Here is a 17,231-nt window from a genome sequence, read left to right as displayed (position 1 = left end):
GCAAGCTAAGAACTGCCCAAGAACAACATGCTGGAATGGGAAGGGTCCAAAGGGAGTGCTTCTATAAATATCTTCTTCCAAACTAGACCACCCAAAGAGATTTTTTATCATTGATTAAATGCCATACGTTCCTTACCAAAAGATCAGATTCCAATCCTTGAGAGGTCTGAACCCGAGACTGCCCTCTTCTTTTGGAGAACAATAGTTGCCCCAATTCATGTTGTAGATACCTCTCCTTGTATATATACTACTATTAAAAGTGTGAATGAGGATGGAACATTTGTTTGACAAAAATACCCCACTTTTTAAATTTGGTTGCTCTCTAATTATTAGGACAAAGATTTGATTTGAACAACCACTTTTTTCCTCACTTAAATCCCTCTCATTAAGTCTTATATTTAAGGCATTGACTTCTATTAACATTCATTGAATCATATTATTAACTATAATACCTCTATTTTTGAATTTGATTCTTCTATAATTATGAGGGCCCAAAATGTAATTTGAACTACTACATTTCTTTTCATTCAATTCTCTCTAATTAATTCTTATATTTAGGGTATTAATTCTCATTTTTTATTGAATCTTATGTTAATTAATCAAATTAAAGAAAACTAAGTGTTATAAAGAATAATTATTTTTATTGATGATAAAAATTAAATACAAATTTAAAACAACACAAAAATCGAGTTGTATTCCTGTTTGGTGGCAAATCAACAATTCAACCTTTATGGGTCAAATATATAAACCGTTGATGTAATAATAATAATAAGAAGAAGAAGAACAACCACAACAATAACTTTTTGTAATCTATGTGATGACAAGGTTTCATTCTGGCTTGCCCCACCATTTTGCCAAAAAAAATGCCTCTTTTGGCATCAAATCTAATTTTTTATATCAGAAAAGCTAAAAATAAAATAAAATAATATGTGTTATAGCAGAATACAATTATAATTTTGTATGTATGTATCATCAAATGTAATTAATATATCTTTTTGGGTTACTAGTCCAATTCACTTTTGCGGTTTAAGGTTCTCTCAATCACGGGTGCCGTGGCTCTGTTATCCACCGTAGGAGTTCCATCGTTTTTGTGTAGAAAGATATAACGTGGGCTATGCGGCGCATGTAAATTGGGTTGACTTTTTATTAGATTTTTTTTTTATCTATACATTATAGTTTCAAGGTTTTAATTTGAACCATTACAAATCAGATGACTTAAATGGTCGTTAGTCATGACGTTTGCCACGAGTATGGCCCATGTTTCTGCTGAACATGAGCCCAACTCAGCCCACTGAAATCTCTTATACATGATTTGGCTTGGACTACATATTAGTTATTCAAATTAAGGACCCATGGATGGAACGCCAATCAATGTCAATGCCCAATGGGCTTTCTCCTTTTTCTATATATATATATGTATAGATTTATGAAGCTGGGGCCGGGGCCAAAAGAACAGATAAGGGCAGCGTTAAGCTAGAATTAGAGACAGTTTGCAATAGAATCAGAATCGAAGGAGAAAGCATCCTGATCGGGCTTTGGTGCCGTTAAGATAGCAGTATACAGCCGGAGTCTGTCTTCTCCCAAGGAAGAGGAACGCGACAATGGTCTTCGGGGCCGTAAAAACGACAAGGAAGCCAGCGTTAACCGATGCTTATACCTCCTCCAAGCTAGTTGAATCGCCACTGCCGCCCAGGTTCTCCACCCAGGCGAATAATACCGTGCGCTCCTCTTCACTTTCTCGTTGATGAAAGTGTAGCGGAAATGCTGGGTCACGTACCTCACATCCTCCGCTTCCAGTGCAAACGCTTCCGTGGTCTCCAGTGTTATCAGTGTAGACGATGATGGTGGCAATCGTTCAACAAATGGCCGTTTCAGGCACCATGACAGGAGCTCATCTCCACTGAAGTTGCCGGGTCCCAACATGCAGCAACTCTGTACACCGTCTCTTAGTACTTGGCAGCTCTGAAGGTGGCCCCGTACAATGAATAACATTCTTCTTACAGGGTCACCTTCTTTAGTGATCTGCACACAGCACACACACTGTGTGTATTAGTATTAGTGTTACTCGAATGGGGTGATCACTGCAGATTGATTAGGCCGATCGAGTTGCAGTCCTACGTGAGATTCATGAGAGGAGAGGAGTCTGTGTAATTAGTGTTCATCAACATTGGAACTTACCGTCTCTCCCTTTGGGAAGATGAGGGACTTCACACGGTCGCATATGTTTTCAAGGACCAAATCATCCATATGTTGGAACAGTGGTACCTGACACAAAATACTTCTTTCGATGATTATATTGAAGAAAAGAGAATATATAGTTGCATGGAATTAATGAAGACAATATCATTCTCTTCTTTTCTCCTCTCTCTCTCTCTCTCTCTCTCTCTCTCTCTCTCTCTTTTAATTTTAAGGAGGGAACTCTGCTCGCGCCTTCTCAGGCTGAATGTAGTGCTACAAGAACAAGACTCATGGAATATGACAAAGATGGATCCCTTGATGGGTCTCATCCAGTGGATAGAGATCGACAACCCACAACTGAGCGGTCCAACACGGCCTCGTCCAGTTGCAGTTGGGACCTGAATGGGCCTGAAAAGCATAGCCAACCAACCAGCTGGTCTAAAATGGGCCTAGAAAGCACACAGAGCTTTTTCTAATATATTTACATAAACATAAACTAATAATTTGCTTTCGGGATTAAAATAGTTCTGTGTCTTTGATATGTACTTGGACCTGGATATAATCTTTTATCAGTATTTTGGCTGTTGGAGTTGTGATGTTCAATATTCCTAATGGCTTTAATAGTGATGATGGGCTCAATCGAAATTTTGTAGTCTGAGGTTGTGAGGCCCGATAGACCCGATGGAACTGGGCCGATTGGGGCAGTTCTGGTTCCAGAACTTGTCCCGATAGGTCGGTTCCGGTTTTCGAAAAAAAATCCAATTATTATGGAGTTAGAACCGGGTCCACTTTGTCCCAAGCCGATTTGGACCCGACCCGACCATTAAATATATACTGTATACATCAATACAGTTATTATTGTTTTTTATCAGTTTCCTTTTTAGCAGAATTTTTTATTGTTTTTAGCAGGGTTTTCATTGCATTTTAGATTTTTACAGGGTTTTTTATGCATCTTTTAGCAGGGTATTATTAGCATACATATCAAAATTGGGTCCATCGATTTAGACCTGATTGCCCCAAGAACCGATTGATTGATTCTGGGTCCAGAATTACAGACCCTACAGGGTCTGGGTCGGTTCCAGGTCCACGAGTTCCCCTATCAGTTCTGGGACCGATTCTACCTGGTTCCGACCCTTTGACAGCCCTATCCACATTGGACCTGTGCATTCCTATGCATGATTTTTGCTGATGCACGACTTGGGCCTTAATATCTGCTTTATTAAGTTTTGTTGGCAAGTCCTATGACTTCATAAGATTTCCAAACACCCCCTTAGTAGTTCAGTTTTCCTTGCTCCTAGGAGTTTCAGAACTCAAAGAGCCTTCCCTTTGAAATGAATTTTCCCTTCAATTTGTATGTTTTTGAAAGTTTGAAATGTAAAAAATACTTCCGAGTGTTTAAAGCATATTTTATGTATTATATGGCATTATTCACTTGGGGTATTTTACAATGTGAATTGTTTTTCTTATTGTGAGTTCAAAAGAGATCAAAACCATCTGATTTGAAAACAAATTGATTCTTAAAATAGAAGTACAGAAAATGTGTTCTTATTTGTACATGTGTTCTTTGTTTCCAATGCAGAAACCGAAAACATGTTCTTGAATGAACATGTTTATCTAATTGTTTAATATCACGTTTCATTGCAGGAAAAAAATGACATGTTCCATATTGCAAATATTGTTTTTATTTTTTTTTTCAAAAACATAAATTGCTTTCCGGAATAAAACTAACCCAAAAAAAAAATGTTCACGAAGGTTTTTTTTTTTCTGATGTGGCAATTATAAAACTAACCCAAATTAATGAATTTTAAATTAGTGAATCTTGGACAAGCTTTGCTTATGAATTTTAAGCTGCCTAATTGTTAGTATGCTACTTTGGATATATATATATAGATATATTAGATGATTTATTATATGGTCTTTAAATGAAAGAATTCAAGGTCGGATTCCAGTAAGGAAGGGAGTTTGGATGAAGCAATTAATGTGTTGGATTGATGATGCATGTCTCATCACAGCAAAAGCAAATTAAACTCATGACATGAACCAAGAAATGTAACAAGAAAGTGTTTTGAAAAAATATATAAAAGGTGTTAATTAATTACGTACCTGTCTCACAAGATCAAGACAGAGATGATATTTGATGTCCCTCCTGAGGCCCTCGGGTAGGTATCGAATTATCTGACATTCATCCACCCCTCTCATAGCTGCCCACCGTTGCCTCTCATACTTACGTACTCTTTGCCTGAACCCCTGAGGCAAGTTTCTCCTCCTCATCCACCATTCCACATTCCTCATCTTTAATTGCATTGCTTGTTTCTTTGATGTAATTGAATGCAAGAAAACCTGTTTTATTTTCCATTGCATCCAAATTTATGTTAGAACAGTGTATAGAGAGAGACTACATACTCATATGCATACTCGCATACACAAGCAAATTATATATGCAATCGTTCAGTTAATCCTTTACATACAACCACCGCAATTGGCCCAGACAGTGAGACCGTTTGGCCTAAGAATCACTCAGGCAATCGATTCTATTTTACTTCAAATTCGGTCTTTGACCAAAAATCATTGAATTGGTCAATGATCCATTGACTCAAATGCTGAAATCATTGACCCATTATTTTAATTATTTTTATTTTTATTTTTTTAAAACAAGGCATCCATTAGAACCAGGCGATTGAACCATCAACCTAAAAACCAATGGCCAGAACAATTCTATTTATTTTAAAACAGAACCCTAATTACTTTAAAACATTGCATACAACCCTTGGACCTGTTGAATACATCAATACAGTTCTGTTTGGACATGCTTAACTAACTAGTGATGAATAATCTACCCTCTTATAAAATCCTAGTTTAATTAATTTGATGATCGATATCTTGATCATAATCAACACACTTAATTAATATTTAATATATAGAGAACCTTTAATTTGCTAGTATCAAGTATATACCTTGATATTTCCAATCAACATGGTTACGAGAAGGAGGCCGCAAGCTATAACGATGATGTTGAAAACTGTCTCCAGCCATTCTGTTGAGCATTGGAGATTCCCGAACGTACTGATCAAGGAACACAGAAATAACTCAATTATACAAGAAATTCATTTCAACCCTACTACTTTCTAAATTAAACCCAAACGTTGTCCCAAGTGGTAACCCAACCAATGGACTTTATACAATTAATTAGTGATTAAATTAAGCATACAACAGTTGATGAGATATATCCTGACTTTGTTTTACTTGTTGAAACCTCAAAATAAAATTAAATAAAAATGTGAAAAAGTAAGGCAAAAATGAAGGCATACATACATATATATATATATATATATATACATACCATAGATTCATTAGACCCCAGAAGATAGGAAGAAGTATCTTCTCGACACGACTTGCATTTGTAACCAAGTAGGTAGTCCATTCATAGATGCCATACTCATAACTGTCAGCGCTTTCTATGCACATTGATCTTGCATGTTTGTTCTCTGCCCAAGCCAATCTTTCTCTATCAATTACCATCCTTGTCCCATAGTAAATAGGATCTTCACATGCTAATGTGCTAAGCCTACAGCCTTTTGTGGCTCTACATTGTTCTCCCAGGCACTTTGTAGCTCTTTGAAGACCTAGCAAGTACCAACATGCACCTGCCGCCTGTTGCCAATTCACAATGCCATTGTCTCAGTCTGAGAGCTACCTACGACTATGAGATTATACTATTACCAACTAAGAGTTAAATTTCTTTAGACTCAGTTTGGAAGGAGTACAAATATAAATATCTTGAGTGCAAAACCTTATATTTTGTATATATTGGTATTCTTTCCAAACTGAGTCTTACGAGACTGTGTTTCATTGCAGTGCAAATTTATTTGCACTGATACAAAACTGTGGTGGTGTGAATGATTTAGAGGCAAATATTTTAACGTATGTTGTTTAATTAAAATACAAATGAAGTAAAATAAGACCTGAAATAGAATAAAGTAAAATTCAAAACAAAATTAAGCCAGAATTTGCATTCTATTCATTTGCACCCCTATGCATTTGTAATAGTACAAATAAAATTGTACTGCAACCAAAGACGGCCTAGGGACAAAATTAAAAGAAGTGCATGTACATTTTTGGATTTAGGGGAAAAACAGGAAAAAGGAAACAGAAGTAATTAATCATGTTGCGTCTGATTTAATTTTCTATACTGAGCTAGCTTTACTGTCAAAGTTAATCCATTGAGCTAACACTGCATTTGGCATTCCTCATTTTAAGGACTTATCTCCTTTTTACGGTTAAAAACTCAGTAATCATAGGGGCAATTTAACTGTAAAAAGGAGATAAGTCAAATGCAGCCTAAGATTGTTTTGTTTTGAACTTTTGATGCAAAAGGGCAGAAACCAAGATTTTACTGTAAAAGGTTCTAAAATATTAATTTCAGGCTGAAGTTATAACTTTTCCACCCTCTTCTACATTGAAACCTAACAGTTACGTTTCAAAAGTTCTACAAGGAAATATTTTCTTATTTCCAAAGGGTGAAGATTTCTAGATTTCTGCTGGATTTTGATCAGAAAACTGTAATTTATCATTTAGGGTATATTTGGTTTGAAGGAAAAGGTAAGGAAACCTTTACACCTTTCCCTTCCTTTCCCTACTTTTTCTTAAACATGGCTTTATTGATCGTATAAGTATTTTTTGGGGTAAATTACAAAGACCCTTCTGCACTTTGTTTTGCGACAAAGACCCCCCTTATACTATGACCATGAGACAAAGACCTCCCTTAACTGCTAAGTGAGATGATGAAATGCATTAAATTACCAAAATACCCTACTAAATTTTTTCTATTTTCTTTTTTTGCCCTTTTTCTCTTAAAACCTATTAAAGCTATTGTTTTCCCTTTCTCCTCTTCTTTTCCCCCTCCCTCACCGTCCTCTCTCATTCTTTCTCTCTCCCAACTGAAACTAATTTCTCCAATTCCACCACCATGGGTTTCACTTCTTGAGGAGGTTCTCCTCCAGCAGCAGCAAGGTAGAGCTCCTCTACCTTGGCCCAGATACAGGACTCAGAATAGTTTCCTGCTACCTTCCTATCGGCATGCTCAAGCCATCTCTGTGTGTATCTATAACGCTTTGGCCTAGCCCGTTTCATGTTCGCAGTAATGAAGAGAGAGATCTCTTGTGATTCTATGTCGTGGAACTGAAAGGAACAAGAGCAAGGCATCCCATAAGGAGGGTCTGGGATGGAGATGGACTGCAGGCACACAGATTTTACATCTGAGTGGGGGTTGGGTTGTAGTAGTTGTAGGGCCCCTTTGCCCTTTGGATTCAATAATCATCAAAAGTCAAACTTCTCTAGGGTTGACGAAGAGTCCTCTTGTAGTTGTGGTTGGGGTTTTTGTCCATCTCATTACAGTATGTTGACATTTCTTTCTCAACACTTTTATGCACCACAAGTCTTCAGGGCAGGATAATAATTTTCAATGTGGGATTTCTTCAAGTCTCACTGCGTCGCAACCTCTACCTCCGTTATGATTACTTTACAATCCTTACATTCAATAGCCATGTTATGTACAAACCGTCATAGTGCAGGAACCAACTCGCCACACCTCCGACCCTCTCCATGCATGCCATACATGAAATAGAAGCCAAAGGGGTGGAAGACATCTGGCAGGGCCGGTATCCTCAAGCAGGGGAAGATTTGATCCATCATCCTCGAGCTCTTCGAATAGATATGGCAAGAAAGAGGTGCTTTGCCTACCCTTAGCTTGAATATGCCTCCGTTGTTACATACACTAACCATGGCCCAGCTAGAAGGGACAAGCCCAACTGATCTCAACTCATCCCACGACTTGCCTCGCGGGTAAGCGACCAACGTACCCAAGCTCAGTTTGTTCCTCAGGATTTGGTCTATGTCATGAGGAAAGAACTCAATGGAGTCCATAAATCTTCTGCACAGGTGCTCAGCTTTTTCTATCTTAAGCTTCACAACCTTGACCTCCCGTGAGATATGCATTGCAAATGGAGAGAGAGAGAGAGAGAGAGATCGGGATCTGAAGAAAGCAGTAATGGAGAGAGAGGTCGGGATTGAATTGAATGGGTCCAATCCCGACACTGTTAAGGAGAAGGGCAAGAAGAGAGATTGGGGGAGAGAGGGGAGAGAGAGAAATGTGAAGGAATGAAAGGGTGGTATCGGAAGGTTGGGGAAGATGATTAATATTTTTCTTGTTAGTTATTAGAAGGATAGTATGGGGATTAAAAAAATATTGTAACTGCATTTTTGAACAAAAGGCTAACAAAAGGGGGTATTTGTCTCAGGGTCATAATACATGGGGATATTTATCACAAAACAAAGTACAAGAGGGTCTTTATCAGAAACCCCATAGTATCGGAGGGTCTTTATAATTTACCTTTTTTTATAAATAATTGAATAATGGCTATATCATCTCACTAAAAACACAAATCATGGATCAAATTCCTTCTCTTAAAATTCTGGAATTTAATATGCACATAATAATTTTATAACTTCGGCAGTTTTGAATGCTCAAAAGAGTACAAGGGGGGTTAAATTAAAGATAAATAACTTGAAACTAAATGATGATTCCTATTGCTGATTATTACAAGTATACGTACATAATCATTGAATTCCATTTTCTTAAAGAAAGATATTAATCATGGCATGTTAGAAGATAAAATAGGAAATATCATATTCAATGAAACTTCGAGTAAATCTGTGTTTGGAACACAGAAAATATTTTGGCATGCAAAATATCTATTATAGAAAAATGTTTTTTTTTTGTAAAGTGTCTTTTTTTTCGTTTAATCTTTCCAACATCTGATTGGAAGTTGGAAACAAGCTTGGAAAATGAGACCATAAGCTGAAGAACCACTAGATTTTAGGATACGTGGAAAGAATTTAATACAATCAAAATTTTCTTCCATGTGTGCTTTATAGAAACAATCGTCTAGATGGACCCTAAAGGGGGCGTTACTTTTTTGGACTTTGAGAGGAAGGAAAGTCGCTCAATGAGATTTTATTCCTATTGATCAAGAAACCCATGTTCATTTTTCAAATTTATGTGGGAACCCGTGAAAGTTTATTTTTCTTGGTATCACTTACTTGAATAACTAATACCCATCTCTTAGGTGGTTAAATTAAGTTTGACAAAAGTGCCCCTTTAAATAATGAAATTTTTATGGCTAAGATGGCCATTGCCTTATTTACATGGGAAATAAAAGAACATGGGTAAATACACTTACTCCAGTAAGTCTTTCATGGGAAACACTTGTCAAGGTAAGTGCGTTTACCTGGGTGAGTGACTTACCGAAAAGCGAATAGGGCATAAAAGTAAGTGTAAACCTATAGTCTAAATCAATACTCCAAGTAAAATAACTTACCTTCGGAAAGGGTACAAGTAGGAACCTTGCCTATGTATCCCTGATTCCAAACCCGTCCCAAACCCTTCTAACTTTTCCTCTCAAATTCCCAAACAGTCCCGTTCCACCCTTTAAACCCCTTGATCAAAGGTTTTCTACTAAAAAAGCATTTCTTAATGATTATAATGTGAAATAAACCTAGATCAATTAAAGATAGCACCAAATCTCTTAACACTACTTTGTGCCACTAAGCCATCTCACCTTCTGTGTTATTTAATGAAATAAAATAGATTGTATTAACTTTTGTGTTCATCAAAATAATCAATACACGTATATGATTAACAATTCCAACTAAAAATTAAAAGAAATAATATTTAAAATTAGCATTTTATAACTAAATGAATTAAACAATCTATCAAATCTAAATCTACATCAATTCATGATTTTAATCTCAAGAAATTTATACAAATAAAATATTAATAATAGAATAATTATCTTAATACTTAAAATTTATAAATTTGTGCATGATATATATAATAGGTTCATATTTATGCATCTCGGGTATCAGATATCGGATACCCTAAAGTTAAAGCCCAAAGCCTATAGGGTTTTGATAAACAGATCCTATTAGGGTCAGAATGAATCGGATACCCAAAAATTCCCACAAAATTGCCATCCCTAGGTACAAACCATTTTGCCACATTTTGATTCTAGACATATTAATTTGCCTATTACCTTTGTATTTACTAGCTAGAAACTAAACACTAAAAATATACACTTGGTATAATATTCTTTTACACCATAATTCAATGCCAAGCCAAATACAGCCCAGCCTACTCTATTATTAGTCAGGCCTACCTGATTTTAATTGAAAATTAATTAGCTAGCTTAATTGGTAATTTGACAATATATAGACATGTTAATTTTCTTTCTCTCTTATCAAAATATCTATATACTCCTGTAAAATGATAATTTTAGGTGTTCGACTAAGATACCAAAAGAAGTGATAACCAATCGGGTGGGGGCCGTTGATTAGTCAATTAAAGCTAGCTCTTCGGTATCATACACTTCAGCTATCACAGATTTACCCGGCCTAATTGATATTACAGACCATCTTACATGTGTTACTACAGTTAACAAGACTTTTAACTTGGTATTTTGCCAATAAAACTACTCATTCTCTTGCTCTCTTTTTTCAATATATATATATATATATATTGAAAATCACTAGTCATTCTTGGCATTTGTCAAAATTGGAATCCTGCTGAGAGTGGCAGGTTGGTCTGGTTCTGCCATTGTCAGCAGGATGACCGGAACTACACAGGATCCTAATTATGCTGCTTGGTATATCGTGATTGGCCCAGTATAACGGGTAACCGTAGAGGATTCGAACTCCTTAATTAATTGTGATATGGGTTGGTATTGTTCAACAGTAGGTACCTAGCTAACCTCGATTATATTCATGCACCAACAAAAACGAGTAATCAAACAAAGCAATCAAAGGCTTTCATGTTTGGCACTGGCAGTGTGCCTAAAAATAGAAGGAAGCCTCCTGAAATTTGCTAAGAGATTAGTTTCCGCTTATTGATCATCAGCTTTGATTTATGCAGAGTTAATTAAGAGGTGTGCAATTAATGTATATATATATATATATATATATATATTGAGGAGACGAATATATACTTACATGTGAGGCAACAAAGAAAGAGATCAAGTTGAGTGCGATTCCCCACCAAACGGTGCCAAATATGTAGCCTGATTGGTTTTGCATTCGACGTAAGAGGCAGACGGAGTAGCAAATTTTGGGGAAATATTGGAAGAGGAACGTGATCAAGAACACTGTCATTACGACTGTTGACGATCCTCTTTCCAGTAGAGATGGAATTGCTACCCATAGCATTATCTGCAACGAATTAATTGCATTTATCTCTGCTTTAAATAAATAATTCATCAACAAATTAAAGCGCTTTCTCATTCAATTAATTCCTTTAGAAATTAACTTAATTTGATCATTAATTTAGAAAAGGCTCTACCTGAATGCAGACGCCAGAGAGATAGCATATATATGTTTAAGGGAAGATGGTTCTTTAATTGTCACCGTTACGTTGATGCTCAACTTTAAATTAATAGATCGAAATTAGGAATCATAGAACTTTTTACACAAGGATTATTATTAATAACTGTATAAATAAATGCATGAGAGCGGGAGGGGTCAATTGTCAAATGCATTTGATGCAGGATTGGTGGTAAAAACTTTGGGTAACACGATCGATGACAGTAATTTTTCGATCCATCTCCATTTTCAACAGGAGCAAACCCAGCTCTATGGTATGTTTTGCTCCAAATTATCATTAGCTAATTCAAGTAGCACTACAGCTCAATTGAATGTTGCATTTTGCCAAAATCTTCCTCACTGAAATATTCTTGGTCTTGGATATCTATATATTAGCATATTTATATGCATGTAATAAATGCAAGATTCAATTACTTAATTTGTTTGTTTTGTTTGGGTGGTTAGAGATTATCTTATCTATATATTGTCTTCACGTAGCAAACATATATATATATATATGGGCTAGGTAGGGTTGTATTCAAATTCAGAAGCCTGCTTAGTTTTATAATTTTGCTTTAACTTTAAATTGAAACGAAAAGCTTTCAAAATTTAACAAAAGGTCGACAAAATTTGCACTTGGCACAAGGTTTTCAGTCTAAATTAACGTTCAGAATATATATGCTTTGGAGGTTTGATCGGTAAATGGAGTGGAAGGCGAAGCCATATGGAAGATCACATGTTTTGCATTGCAAGGTGCAAGCTTGCAGAGAGCATGAATGAAGCTAAAGCCATCAGCTCATGACGTGCAGTTGTCCTGACCTACAGCGCTAGCTTACAAAATCCGGTCGCCATGTGGCATCACTTATTCTTGGAATATTTATGTAAATTTGATGATGATGATGATGGCGACGACGGAAACGATGAGGATGAGTAAGGGTGTAAGGAACGGAATGGAGGAGTTAGCGTTGTTACCTGGGGCACTGGGAGGAGGATGAAGAGGTCTAAGAAGAAACCCTTCTTGGCCTTGAGGTAGCGGAGGGCTGTGGAGCGAGCACTGGTGTTCTGAAGCTTGGCACCATCTTCCACCATCACGACGACTTGGGAGCGCTGAGCCATTTTGAACTGCAACCATATGTTCCAGACATGCAGGGCGTCGGTCATGCACCGTAGTGCAGTCACGGTGATGGCGAACCAGCCATCGATGAAGAGGCACATGCATGTCTCGCTGATTAAGAGGGCATAGAAGAAGAGAGGATCCACGAAGAGAGACGTCGTAGACACAAGCAGAAATACCCGGTTCCATTCCTGAATCCACATGGATCGAGGGTCCAACACTCTTCCTAGAAGCCAACCTCCGCCCCGAGCTCTGCGGCATTTGCCATACACCCGATTACACCAATCTATGCTAGTCTTCTCTTTTTCCTCATCTTCGTCGATGCCATGAGAATGGTAAGAGGCTTCTTCCTCATTAGCTATTTTCGGACTCATCCGGAGAGAGGGAAGAGATGACTGAGGGCTGATCATCATCATAACCTATAAGTGTGTATCAGAGACAGAGAAAAAGAGAGAGGTGCTTCGACGGCCTTGTGGTGGGATTTTTATTATTCTGTGTGAGTACAAGTAAGAGGTTGGGACAAATCGGACTGGACATAAAAACTGAAAAATGTTCAAGATGGACACTAACACTTGGAGATGATGTAGAATAAAAGTTGAGTGAATGATAGAGGGGGCGGGGGGGTAGGAAAATGGCAATCTCGTGAGTACTAAATTCCCCTTTAATTAAATTGTGGCCCCTCGTGTAACTACTGTGCTATGAAAAAGCCATAGAAAGCAATTGATTCCAATTTTTGCTCTCTCTCTCTCTCTCTCTCACAGAAGTGCATCATCTTTTGCAGATAAGGATATCTGCTTGGTCTAGCCCTGCCATGGCAATACGCAATACGCACCATTGCCCTCCTTGTCTAGTTGGCATACCCTGAATGCGTAACTGAGCCAACTAACTTCATATATATCTGGGTCCTACAGACGAGAGCTATGTACATATATTGGCCAATGGGCACAGAGTTGGACGTAGGTATAAATTATAATATAATATAATATATATATATATATATATATGTGCCATACTTTGCTAATTTTAGGGATATTTTTGAAATTTAAATGAGAGAGAGAAAGAATTCCCATGGAGAACATAGCAGGAAGGTTCAAAAACGATGTACATGTCTAAATGGTCATTATACATGGAATCGAATAAGTGAGGCTTCGATGCAGCTTCCCATGTTTTTGTTTGCTTGTCCATCAATTATAACGCCTAAAAAGGTGATGTCTAGAGTTGGCCACTTCAATTATCCATCTCTCTCTCTCTCTGAGTGCAATTTGTCGCTTTCAACATGTAATTCAGTAAGAACCGGTGATGCACTGCCCTGTGAAACAGGACATTCATCCTTGAGGAAAAGCAGAAAATTCGCCGAGTAGTACACATTGCAGAGTGCAGACCTTGGGGACCGGAACCAGGGGCTGGTCTCCTTCTCGGAAAAAGCTCTCCAAATGTCGCATGACAGGGCTGTTGTGGTCCAAGGAAGTAGGTTTTGCAGGCCGGAGAGATGAACCTTGGCTGCTATTTGTCCAGGTTAATTAACAGATCGACCTAGCGGTTGTGCAATGTGCTACTGCACAGGAACGAACTTCTATGTGGATAAGCATAAGCCTTGCACTAGGGGTGTCCATAAAAAATCGAACCCAACGACGATTAACCAAATCGACCATGTATATAGATATATTGTATAATTTTAATATATGTCACATTTTTTTATTATACAAATATATACTCATTATATATATATATATATATATATATATTATATTTATAATGATCAATTTATAAATACATTATATATATTATATATTTTTTAAATATTTCTAATATATTATATATCATTTATTATTTATTATATAATATTATATATATTTGTATAATATATATTATAAATATAAAAAACCGATGAATCGAAGAACCAAATCGATCAAAAACCAAAACCAACAGACCGGTTAATCAATGGTACCGGTTCGATTTCGATTTGGAGAATTGGAAAAACCGGTACCACCAGTTCTGTTTACAGAAAAAAGTGCCATGGTTCAGTCAACCGAACCGTGGACACCCCTATCTTGCACTCTTGCACCAAACGCTTTGAAATGTTGACAATGTTGATGAGGGATAATTTAGTGCGACCTAGTAAGTAAAGGTCACGTGGATGCGAACTGCTCATAGAATGACAACTCAAGGGGAGCATAGTCAGTAGTTTATGAAGTTCGGATCTTCCGCCACCTCAACATTATGCCACTTCGGCATAACACCACCTCGGCATAACGCCACTTCGACATAAAGTCACCCGGCGCCTTCGGGGCCTAGGAACCGAAGTGACACGTAATCGATTCCAGAAATTTCCCAACAGACTCCGAACATCATGGGATCACCCTATGTAACGGTAGGCCATATCCTCTACCCGTCTGGATTGGGCGGCGATGATAAACTTCATTGATTGATACATTACTCCCCGACTAAAGCGGAAACGGATCTCATCCACTCAAGCCGCAGATCCCAGAACCGTTTCAAGAAATCCATGATAGCTCGGCTATATAAGGGAATCAATCCCTCCATGGTACACGTGTGCGTGATTATTTGCTCGCTAGTACTCTATCACTCAAATATTCAACTTGCATCCACAATACAGTACTGACTTAGGCATCGGAGCGGCCTCGTCGGGTTATCCACCTCGGGTTCTCTGATCCTTTATTTTGCATCTCGGTCTAGCTTGCCACGCAACTAGGGTCCAGGTCATCTTCCAACTAGAGTATCCAGATCGCACACGATCAATTGGCGTCGTCTCTGGGAAACGATCGTAAGGTTATCCCAATCCTATTTACAGTACCTCAATGGCATCAACCAGCCACAACAGAAAGAATAGCATGAACATTATTGGGGGGCAAGAGCAGAAGATAGTCGCTCCCCAAGGATCCTCGGTGACTATCGGCCAGTTCACCATTCCTCTAACCGCCTCTGGGGTTCCATCACTGTTTGTGTCGCACACTACCCAACAGGTGAGTGCCTCGCTCCCCCAAGTGAACGCCATGTTCTTGGAGCCTACCGTGATTCCCCCTAGGATCAAGCACTCCCAATTCAACAACCTCGTCCAGCACATTCGAACGGTGCAAATCCAAATGCAGTAGATCCATTAGTTCTACTAGTTTCAGCAATATTATTTTTTATCAACAATATCAATAGCAGTTCTCACCACTGCAATCAAGCCAGCCGACAAAAAATTAGCACCAGGTTCACCAGAACGTCCGCCAGTCTCTCCCCCACAAGGAAAGAACTTCACAAGTACCGGTCCCTCCCTTGGGAAGGACCCCACCATAGGGTACAGTAGGCGACTGACGTACTCCCGCAGCTTCCCAAAGAGAGAACTTAAGGGATAGGCCCGAACCCAGCCAGCCCGAGAAGCACAACCAGCAAATTTCTCATGAAGATCGTCAGCTCGGGGCCTGAGGCGTGGGCTCGAGAAGAGACCCCTCAGTTTCGCGCAACAGCCAACACCGAGCGCGCGGTGAAGAGGAAGCGGCGAGGAGAATCTCTGAACCACCTCGATCTACTATTCGGAGTAAGATCGAAGCACTTGACAACACAGATGTCAACAGTACAAACGTCGCTCCACCAAAGAAGCACCAGTGGCGACGTTGCAAGGCTCGCCGTTCATTGGGAAGGAATGAACCACCAACGGTGGCCATAGGAACAGCGCATGCTCTTTTGAGCCAACCTTCCCCCTATCACCCGAGCTCCTAGCAGCCCTGATGTCGAAAGATTTCAAGGTGTTGCCTCTAGACAAGTACAATGAATCCTTTGATCCCAACGATCACGTAGATGCATTCCAATCCCAAATGCATCTCGCCGAGGCCGATGAGGCTTGTATGTGCATGGCATTCTCCACCACATTCAGAGTAGTAGTTTGGACCCAGTACAGAAACCTCATGTCGGGTTCTATCAGAAGTTGGGCGCAGTTCGCAGATATGTTTATGACTCACTTTATCATTAGTAAGAAGTGCCTAAAGTCACAGGAGAGCCTTCTGAACGTGGTGCAGAGGAAAGGAGAGTCGATTCGGAGCTACATCAAGCACTTCAATAAGACATGCCTACAGATATCGGACCTTGACCTAGCAGTACGTCTCACCATAGCATGCAAAGGAATCACCCACGAAGAGTTCAAGTGGCACATCGTGGCCAACAAGCCAAAGAACATCACTGAGTTCCTCAAGTTGGTTGATCAGTTTATAAGCACAGAAGAAGAGATAAACCAGAAAACCAACAACCATCCAGGAGAAAAGAGAAAGAGCGAGGAAGAATGAACGAGCAACAAGAAAAGTAAAACAAGCAAGTCCCCGAGCTTGAGGAGTAAGTCCCCCTCGCGAATTTATAGGTCAGGTTGGCGTTCCAGGACCTCGCCAGTGGAGAGAAGGAACTATACTCCCTTGAATGTGAAGCAAGGAGAGAACCTAATGGTCACCAAAGACTCCTCTATCGTCAGATGGACACCCAAGCTTCGTGGAGACCCAACGATTAGGAACCCAAATGTCTATTGTCACTTTCACCA

General features: G+C 38.7%; 2 protein-coding genes and 1 pseudogene across 3 annotated transcripts; 1 reads left to right on the top strand and 2 right to left on the bottom strand.

Moving 5' to 3' along the window:
• Positions 1 to 1,368: 1,368 nt before the first annotated feature.
• Positions 1,369 to 13,567, bottom strand: LOC148877944 (cyclic nucleotide-gated ion channel 4-like). 2 transcript variants are annotated; one of them, XM_088947006.1, is made up of 7 exons: positions 12,559 to 13,567; positions 11,221 to 11,436; positions 5,519 to 5,829; positions 5,133 to 5,241; positions 4,282 to 4,518; positions 2,179 to 2,265; positions 1,369 to 2,022 (listed from the first exon to the last, which is right to left on the bottom strand). In XM_088947006.1, the coding sequence occupies exons 1-7, from the start codon at positions 13,114 to 13,116 to the stop codon at positions 1,480 to 1,482; spliced, it is 2,061 nt and encodes a 686-aa protein (XP_088803132.1). In that variant the 5' UTR covers positions 13,117 to 13,567; the 3' UTR covers positions 1,369 to 1,479. The 2 variants fall into 2 exon arrangements, with proteins under 2 accessions (XP_088803132.1, XP_088803142.1); XM_088947016.1 differs by lacking the exon at positions 11,221 to 11,436 and having other exon boundaries at positions 12,559 to 13,433.
• Positions 7,502 to 8,464, bottom strand: LOC148877945 (putative N-acetyltransferase HLS1-like pseudogene; annotated as a pseudogene).
• A 2,867-nt stretch (positions 13,568 to 16,434) lies between the features above and the next one.
• On the top strand, positions 16,435 to 16,986 carry LOC148877943 (uncharacterized). Its single transcript, XM_088970911.1, has one exon. It carries the CDS (start codon positions 16,435 to 16,437, stop codon positions 16,984 to 16,986), a length of 552 nt encoding a protein of 183 aa, XP_088827037.1.
• The last annotated feature ends 245 nt before the right edge of the window (positions 16,987 to 17,231 follow it).

Source organism: Nelumbo lutea, chromosome 1 (genome assembly GCF_056320005.1).
Source record: "Nelumbo lutea isolate HS-2025 chromosome 1, American lotus-T2T, whole genome shotgun sequence".
Taxonomy (NCBI): domain Eukaryota; kingdom Viridiplantae; phylum Streptophyta; class Magnoliopsida; order Proteales; family Nelumbonaceae; genus Nelumbo; species Nelumbo lutea.
Note: the sequence above shows the minus strand (reverse complement) of the source record. Positions and strands in the feature narration are given on the sequence as shown.